This window comes from Miscanthus floridulus, chromosome 1, assembly GCF_019320115.1.
Source record: "Miscanthus floridulus cultivar M001 chromosome 1, ASM1932011v1, whole genome shotgun sequence".
Classification (NCBI taxonomy): Eukaryota; Viridiplantae; Streptophyta; class Magnoliopsida; order Poales; family Poaceae; genus Miscanthus; species Miscanthus floridulus.
The window spans coordinates 167,792,240-167,802,003 of record NC_089580.1 but is presented as its reverse complement, the minus strand read 5'-3'; the positions used below and the strand labels follow the sequence as shown (position 1 = coordinate 167,802,003).

Sequence of the window (9,764 nt, the reverse complement as noted above, 5' to 3'; positions counted from 1 at the left end):
AAACATGTTTATCAAAAAGTGCATCAACTTTTCTTATAATCTTTTAGGATGAAATTACCAAAATACCCTTATAAAATATCTTTAATATTTCTAGAACATTTATTTAACACTTTTTAGAGGCAAAAAATTAAGCAAATTTTTGGAGGAAAATGTGAAGTGCGTTTCGAAAACTGGGAGTCCCAAGAATATATATTGAATAAATAAAGTGATAAAAATGCCAAACACTATTTATATAATATCATATAGACACGCGTTAGGGGCAACATGTGAAAGTGGATTTCGAAAACGTGAATTAGTACTTTGGACAAGTGACCAAATGCTAAATAGTGTTTCTAGAACATTCATATTAGCATTCTTAGGAGACAAAATGTAAAAAATGATTTCGGAGAACATGAGACATAAGTATTTTGAAACAATAAAATGATCAGATCATGGACCGAGTTGGGCTGATTGATTTCTATTTTTCTGTAAACGGGCCTGAATATTTCCCAGGCTAGGCCCGGGGACCCTATTTGATCTGGACAGAAAGAAGCTGCTGATCGAGGCCGGGCCAATAAAGACGAATAGTGATTGCATAATATTTGTCGTTGTCAAATAAAAAAGAAAAGAGTATCAGGGTCGCCGAGGAGCACTATAACCACTGGATCGCTTGCAGTATGTCATCATCATCAAGAGCATCCCCTCAAAAAAAAAAAATCAAGTAAAAAAAAAATCATCATCAAGAGCGGTACTATAACCTTACTGTGATTTTAGGGCTTCCACTCCATATACAGATGTAAAGGGCCATAGCCCATTAATATCACGTCAAACCAAATTAATCTTCATTTGCTTCTTCATTATATTTTCTCTTTTATCTTGGGTTTTCCCAAATTGGCCCCGTTCGCGTGCTCTTAAACCCGGCTTGATCCGCTTCTTTTTTCATCCGGAACAGTGTTTTCCTCTTACAAATTCCTCCAGATTCCTCCAAATTCCTCCCATCGAACGGGGTCATTCTATTTTTGTTACTAATATCTTGATCTTACGACCAGAAATGGCGCCCTAGACACGTTGGATGACATGTAACCCGAGGATGTTCATGGCCTAGCGGGGTCCTTTTTACAAGAGAGTTTCGATGGTCTTTACCGATTTGCTTGGAAACTACTCTCTCAATTTTAAATTATAAATCATTCTGTCTTTTCTAGATCGATAAGCGAGTGGAGTGAGTAGTTATTTGTCATCACATAGTAAGCGATATTTACTGTTTGATGACCTGCTCATAAACCTGGGCATCCACCAACACAAAAATCCTTCTCATTTACATGTTTGAATGAGACCCGACTAAGGGCTCGTTCGGTTAGCCTGAAACCATTCGGGCTTGATCATGCTCATACAAATTAGCTAACTATTGCAGCTGGGAATCTTTTCAGAAAATGATTTCCGGCGAACCAAACGAAGCCTAAACATGTTTCAGGACCGGTTTGATTGATTTTTCACAAACAACACGGTGTGGTACAGTACTATCTTGCGATCCACGTGATCTGTTTTTTTCTGGTGTTTGCCCATCTTTTACGGCTCTACACCAATAATACTATTGATTATTACTTGAGTCTGCTAGGTAGAAATGTGCGGTAACCTAGCCATTTGTACAACTGAAGTAACCAAGTAAGTTTGTTTACAGTATTTATTTATGTTCCACACACAAGGAAAAGATGTGCAGACATTCCTTCTCGACGTTTCCAAAAAGACCAGCTGGACAAAGTGCGTAGTATTATTGAACGCAATCGTTCTAAATAAAGAGAAATAAAAAAAGTGATATAACCCCATTCACGAGAGAATAAAACACCACACTTCGAGCGTTTTCCGCTAGGCGACAGAAGTCACCCGAGCCCCTCCCCCGAAAAATCTCCAGGCCCCCCGATCGGCTCATTCCTCTGCCACCGCAGCCCGCACCCACAGGCCCCGCCAAGTTTGGCAGCACGGCAGCACGAACCCAACGCAATCCACCCCCACCAGCCCGGCGCAACGAACCGATAGAATAGAAGCCGCACGAAACCTGCGACCGACCGAGCGAACCCTGCGCCGTTCTGGAGAGGTCCCGCGCGCGCCCGAACCCTCCACCAGCTCGCGCTCGCGCTCGCGCTCACGATGACGATCACGCCTACAATCCCGGCACCGAACCGACGTCGCCCGCGCGCCGGGCCGCGCTCGCACCGCCACATCACCCCACGGCGAGAACCTTCCCGAACAGCCACCGCTCCCCGCCCTACGCCTGTATTTAAGCGGCCGCCCCTATCCGCCGCGCTCCGATCAACTCAGGTAACAGAAGCGAAGCATCAATCAACCCGTCCCAAAGCGAACCAGGAAAGCACAGAGAGAGCAGCCCTCCATTTCGAATCGCGCTCACAGGGCGTGCGGACGCGCATCAGCTCGATTTCTAGCTACCTTGATCTGATCGGGGAAGAAGAGGGGAGGGATGGCGAGCCAGGGCGGCAACAAGGGAGAGGGCCCGGCGATCGGCATCGACCTCGGCACCACCTACTCCTGCGTCGGGGTCTGGCAGCATGACCGGGTGGAGATCATCGCCAACGACCAGGGCAACCGCACCACGCCGTCGTACGTGGCGTTCACCGACACCGAGAGGCTCATCGGCGACGCCGCCAAGAACCAGGTCGCCATGAACCCCACCAACACCGTCTTTGGTAAGTCCCTCTTCCTTGTTCTTCCTCGGACAATCCCAGTTCCTTAGTTTCAGTTTCCTCGTATTACTAGTATATATGAAAGTTGGTTTTTTGAAATTTTATTTAAAATTTAAAAACAATCAACATGACTTGCATGCGCTCCCTCTTGCCTCTCAGCAAAGTCATCGTGCCATGTTCTGCTTCCACTCTGTTTTTGCGGCAGATCATGAATCACTTGTTGCATCTTGTAGATAATAGATATATCTAGATCACAAATTCACAGTAATTTTGAGTTGTAAAATCTTTTTTTTTTGTTTTCGTTCATTGGAGAGATATAATTTTGTAATCGTTTGGCCTATAGAAAAAATCACAATAATTTTGAGTTGTACTAAGATTTTTGGAATGACCTATACTAATTTGGAATTCTTGGAATCACTTATAATTTGGAATGGAGGAGTAACATACTAGGTGTCCGATTTTTTTTTTCAGTCCACGTGCAATTTTGTCATTTTTAGACATTATAGTAGAAAAAATTAGGATCTGTGTCTCGTGGGTTGTCCTTTAATCATATTATTAGTTCACTATGTAATATTGTTTTTTTTATCGTTGTTCATTCAACAGGTAATTCATCATCGTTTAGCTATAAAAAAATATTTATAGTAATTTTGAGTTGTAAAATATTACTAGTACTCTTTTTTAGTACACTTTTCCTATATGTCAGATGTCATTAGTTTTTTTGTTATTGTTCAAAGGGTTATTTTATCATCGTTTATAGCTATAGAAAAAACATGAATCATCTTTAGTTAATTTTCTTTTTAATTATATCTGTTAATGGTGTAAGATTATTGTCTGAAGTGGTGTAAAATTATTATTGTCTGAATTTTCAGGCAATTGAGATATAGCAACTCCTATTCTACTACTATACTCCATGAATTATCTGCACAGAAATCCCATCCGCGATGATCCATCGACAGCATTCCCTAACCGCTCTGTAACTCTGTTTCTGCCATGCAGATGCCAAGCGACTCATCGGCCGGCGCTTCTCGGACCCGTCCGTGCAGGCGGACATGAAGATGTGGCCGTTCAAGGTCGTCCCGGGCCCCGCCGACAAGCCAATGATCGTGGTGACCTACAAGGGCGAGGAGAAGAAGTTCTCGGCCGAGGAGATCTCCTCCATGGTGCTCACCAAGATGAAGGAGATCGCCGAGGCCTACCTCAGCACCACTATCAAGAACGCCGTCATCACCGTGCCGGCCTACTTCAACGACTCGCAGCGCCAGGCCACCAAGGACGCCGGTGTCATCGCCGGCCTCAACGTCATGCGCATCATCAACGAGCCCACGGCCGCCGCCATCGCCTACGGGCTCGACAAGAAGGCCGCCAGCACCGGCGAGAAGAACGTGCTCATCTTCGACCTCGGCGGCGGCACCTTCGATGTGTCCATCCTCACCATCGAGGAGGGCATCTTCGAGGTCAAGGCCACGGCCGGTGACACCCACCTGGGAGGCGAGGACTTCGACAACCGCCTGGTGAACCACTTCGTGCAGGAGTTCAAGAGGAAGCACAAGAAGGACATCAGCGGCAACCCGAGGGCGCTCCGGCGTCTGAGGACCGCGTGTGAGAGGGCGAAGAGGACGCTCTCCTCCACCGCCCAGACCACCATTGAGATCGACTCGCTCTACGAGGGCATCGACTTCTACGCGACCATCACGCGGGCCAGGTTCGAGGAGCTCAACATGGACCTCTTCAGGAAGTGCATGGAGCCCGTGGAGAAGTGCCTCCGCGACGCCAAGATGGACAAGTCGCTGATCCACGACGTCGTGCTCGTCGGAGGCTCCACCCGTATCCCCAAGGTGCAGCAGCTGCTCCAGGACTTCTTCAACGGCAAGGAGCTCTGCAAGAGCATCAACCCTGACGAGGCCGTGGCGTACGGTGCCGCTGTCCAGGCCGCCATCCTCAGCGGCGAGGGCAACCAGAAGGTGCAGGACCTGCTCCTGCTCGACGTCACGCCGCTCTCGCTCGGGCTGGAGACCGCAGGCGGTGTCATGACAGTGCTGATCCCGAGGAACACCACCATTCCTACCAAGAAGGAGCAGGTGTTCTCCACCTACTCCGACAACCAGCCCGGCGTGCTCATCCAGGTGTACGAGGGTGAGCGGACGAGGACCAAGGACAACAACCTGCTGGGCAAGTTCGAGCTGACGGGCATCCCGCCGGCACCGAGGGGCGTGCCCCAGATCAACGTGACCTTCGACATCGACGCGAACGGCATCCTGAACGTGTCGGCGGAGGACAAGACGACGGGGAAGAAGAACAAGATCACCATCACCAACGACAAGGGCCGGCTGAGCAAGGAAGAGATCGAGCGCATGGTGCAGGAGGCGGAGAAGTACAAGTCCGAGGACGAGGAGGTGAAGCGCAAGGTGGAGGCCCGCAACGCGCTGGAGAACTACGCGTACAACATGCGCAACACGGTGCGGGACGAGAAGATCGCGTCGAAGCTGCCCGCCGAGGACAAGAAGATGATCGAGGACACCGTCGAGGACGCCATCAAGTGGCTCGACGGCAACCAGCTCGCCGAGGCCGAGGAGTTCGAGGACAAGATGAAGGAGCTGGAGAACGTCTGCAACCCCATCATCTCGAAGATGTACCAGGGCGCGGCGGGCATGGACGAGGACGTGCCCAGCGGCGGCGCCGGCAGCGGAGGTGGCAGCGGCGCCGGGCCCAAGATTGAGGAAGTCGACTAAGCGAGTCATGAAAGGAGGTGATGACCTGGATGGGATACTTCTTCGTGCAGGTCCAGAGTGTGCTACGTTAAGGCGTCTTAATCTGTTTGTGTGCGGTAATAATCTGCGGTTAACACCTGCAGGGTGTTCTTTCTGTTTTCACTGTCAAGTGGTAGTAGGTTCTGTAGGGTGAAACCTATGGAGTATTAGGCTTAGTAGATAGAGTAAAATAATCTGTGTGAACATCCGTAATGCTATTGTAACCGTCTCTGCGAGTTCAGGAGTCGATAGATTACACTGTTTGTTTATGTCACTTTGCACGTTCTGGCATTCTCATCATCTCATGCCTCTGCCATTCCTGAGCATCAGTAATAATAGGCAAACGATTTTGTTTGCGTGTGCCTCAGACTATTCACAAATCCGCCAGATTTGTCAATCGGCTTCCAGTTCCCGCTTGATCAGGCTCGACACAAGCGCAGGTATTTTGGGTCGGGGCTTGCAGACAATTCAGTATTCGTCAAGATTCCGGCTATATATGTGGTATCAACAAACATCGCATTGCTCTTGATCCGAACCAAACATTCACTATTTTTTTTGGTCTGCCCAAACCAAATTGCATTACTCTTGTTCCGATCTCAATCCAAACTCCGCAAGCTCCTACAGTTTTGACACTGCTCCGTCCATTTCGCACAATTGATTGCAACTCTTCCTTTTTAGTTTTTACAAATGCTTGGCAGTACATGATACATCCACGAACGTACATGCTCGAAGAACGAGCCTGGTCCTAGTTGAATGATGTACAGTCTCTCTCCTAAATTATAAGTTATTTTATTTTTTATATATTAATTTTTCTATGTCTAGAAAAATTAAAACGACTTATAATTCGAAATAGAGAAATTAGAATTTTTAATTTGTGGAACTGAGAGAAGCCGTCGTCACGTCAACTGGTAACTGCCAAAATGTGCAAACACGGAAAAGGCAAGCGGAGTGTTTCAGTAAGTATTTTGGGCCCATATGTCCGAGCCCAAGAATATGGCCCACCAATGACTGGAGCAATCCGGCTTGCTTTTCCCTCCTCGCGCAGCCCGCCAGCTCCGATGCATCCAGCAGACCAGAGATGCAATCCTCTACTTTTCTTTACATAGGCTTGGAGGACTGGGGCGCAGTAAAGGAACTGATCAGATCCTTGGGGCTGCACCTGCACTGGAATTGCCACAGTCTGCCTCCTCTTGTCACAATGGCGTTGGATGGATGTGAGAATTTCTTCTCTTGTCACTTCACTGAAGAACCAATTCCAGTCAGGAACGTGAAAGAATCGAAGGGAAAGATCGCAGAAGAGAAAGAACATCTCAAACTTGCTCAGTTGTTAAAAGCATTCTATTTTCTTTGAGGAGGAGATATTTGTTTATGAAGCCACTGCCTTTTCTTCTACCAGCATCGAGAAAGTAACCACTAAGGGAGAATGTGCTCACGAAGGAAATAGCCAAGACTCGATAGCAAGTTGAAGAAAATGGATTTTGATCTTGATTTTATTCATGTTGCAGTTGTACAAGGCAGTTAGGTCCGATTTGTCTGTGCAATGCTAGAGAACCATTTTTTCCCCAATTAGGTATTTTTTCTCATAAGGATAAATGGGCATGTCTGCCTAGCTCCTTTTAGCTGTTCATCTGTCACTGTCAGTATGATGAATCATCTATTACTAATTTTGCACTCTTATATCATCTATTACTAATACGGCCCATGGACTTGCAGAGAAAGGCTAGGTCGTTGGGCTTTATATTACCAATATCATCTCATCATCGTTGTCATACTATAAAAGAGCGAGTTTTTTTTTTAGGAAGGCTCTCCCTCTATAATAACCGTTCGATCTAGATGCCGTGCTATATGAGCCCTCCATCAACCAAGATCTTACACGTAAGATGTAAGATTTCTCCTAACCTCTCCTGACCGTTCGATTCTATCTCAGGTATGTCTACAATCCCACGCCTAAACTAAGATTCAATCTCACCTACGTCTACACAATCCCACGTCATAAGCCTATTCTCCTATCCTAAACCCTCACGTCTTTCTCCTCTTCCTCTACCAAATTCTCCCGTCTGGCCATCTCGCTCCAGCGCCGCGCGCACGCCTCGTGGCGCCCAACGCCCGGCCGCCGGGACCTGTGCTCCCGCAAACGCCGCTGAGGACGACCATGGTACGTCTGGAAGCTTGGGTGTGATCGAGTTTCGAGTCCAGGCCCAAGGCCGCCATGCGGACCAGGCTCGATCTGCTACGTACAAGGCGTTAGACGATGCCAAATTGTACTGCCTGCGCCGAGTTTCCCATGGCACACATGCACATAAGTGACGTAAATGAGCTAACCTAGCAGGTCGTAGATTATTTATGTACGTATCATATACTTAATATATGGTTCTATTATCACAGATCGATGTTGATGGCGTCAATCTATGAGGGTGCCAGTTGTACGTGTACAACAGGTCATTATATTCTTGCTTACTCCATAAGTAACCTAGATTAATCTATTATCTATCATTCTGCTGATGCATAAGCTTCAAGTCTAGATATGTATATGTATTATTACCATTTTGTGATTCTGTTTAACCTCCAATATTTGGTGGTTCATACTCTCTTTCAGGTTAGTATGTCGAAGGACACATTGCATATTAATGTATCACTTCATACTTCTTATAAGTAGCTCAAGCAAATTTCTTCATGTATACATACTGATCTAAATTTAAGGAGTTTAGTCATCTGGATTCTAATTATCTAATTTTTTCCCTTCTGATTCCGAAGGCATCATAGGTCGGGACTTCCTAAGGTACCCCATAGGTAAGATCTCAAACAAATCTTTTCCCTTGATTTTTGATATGTATACAATAATAAAGTAATTATTATTAATTTATTTAATTAAAATGTTTAAAAAATTAAAGGCAAAAACTAAACAAATGTATAAAATGTCTGCTAGAAACCGATCAATGGCATGCACTGTGCGCAAGGCAAGGGGTGCCGTGCCTAGCACCATGCCGGACCTGGCACGTACAGGTACATCATGTTGGGATAAACAATTTAAATACCAACACAATATGTTCCCGTTATCAACGTATTACATCATGTTGGGATAATGAAAATAAATATAAACAATTTAAATACCAACACAATATATTCCCGTTATCAACGTGTTCAAGTCCCAATATAAATAAATAATTAAAATACACATCTACGTTTGTCACGTTGTAGAAAAATTACAACTAATAATGTCTTGATACGATTAACGTTGAGGCAAGTTACGACTCCTCATAGACTAATTCTGATTAAAAAAATGTTACAAGTCATGTCGGGAACCATCCATACAAATTCATGCGGTTACATGTTTGCATGCATGCATGTTAAATCTAATTGATAAACAATTTACCTGCTTACTTTCCTATTTATCAAAATAAAAAATGTATTTATCTTATTATCTCTTAAGAGGTAATATGTGATTATATCCACATTTAGATCGACATACCACAATTATTTTGGTGTACCATAGCAAAATCCTCATAAGTCCAGCGGTGGCAATGATGTAATGTGTTCCTATCTGTGGTCATCAAGGTGATGTTGTGTGAGTTGTTCATCAAACTATCGGGAGAAGATCGTAGATACGACAACTGCTCAAAGTAATGATAATTTGGACTGTGTTGAATGTCCAAGGCTGAAGAGATTTTTTGTTGACTCAATTCTTTAAATAACAAAGAAACAAATAAAAATGTTTACGATTATAATCAAGGATAATACACATCTTGCAATTTTTATCTTAATGTTGATTGTTCATTATACCAGGATTTGATAGATTATAATGTTAATAAATTTATGATTTGATCATTATAATTGGTTTGTATGGTTATTAGAAGTCCTAAATCTAACATTGTTATCCTTTTAGTGAATATATGATTTCGTGCATTTCCACTAGTAGAGAAGAAAATTTCAAGATTTATGGAACAAGGGTGTTATAGCAATTTCAAAACCTTAAGACGATCAATTTCTAACTAGGCTTGTGTCCTAAAGTCAGCATTGCTTTGATACCGCTTTGTAACACCCGATTTTTAGAACCAAACCAGATACACATCATATGTGAGTCCAGAAAGTCAAATCTCACACATGGCTATAAATAGGGGGTAATATCAAAGGACAATACTTTATTACATAACGTATTAGTACAAAAGATATAACCTTAGGCAGCAAATAGCGGATAGACAACTCCGATCTTCAGGTGAAGACTCCACTCCACAGGGACAACTGACTGGTTGATCACAAGCCTAACTGCTCTAGACTCTAGCAATCTGGTACTTATCCGGGATTTTTATCCAAGTAGTAAAAATAAAGCAAACGTAAGTACATA

At 44.6% G+C, this 9,764-nt stretch overlaps 1 protein-coding gene across 1 annotated transcript; it reads left to right on the top strand.

Moving 5' to 3' along the window:
* The first annotated feature begins 2,058 nt into the window (after positions 1-2,058).
* On the top strand, positions 2,059-5,737 carry LOC136501287 (heat shock cognate 70 kDa protein-like). Its single transcript, XM_066496793.1, has 2 exons — positions 2,059-2,678; positions 3,672-5,737. The coding sequence occupies exons 1-2, from the start codon at positions 2,453-2,455 to the stop codon at positions 5,402-5,404; spliced, it is 1,959 nt and encodes a 652-aa protein (XP_066352890.1). The 5' UTR covers positions 2,059-2,452; the 3' UTR covers positions 5,405-5,737.
* The last annotated feature ends 4,027 nt before the right edge of the window (positions 5,738-9,764 follow it).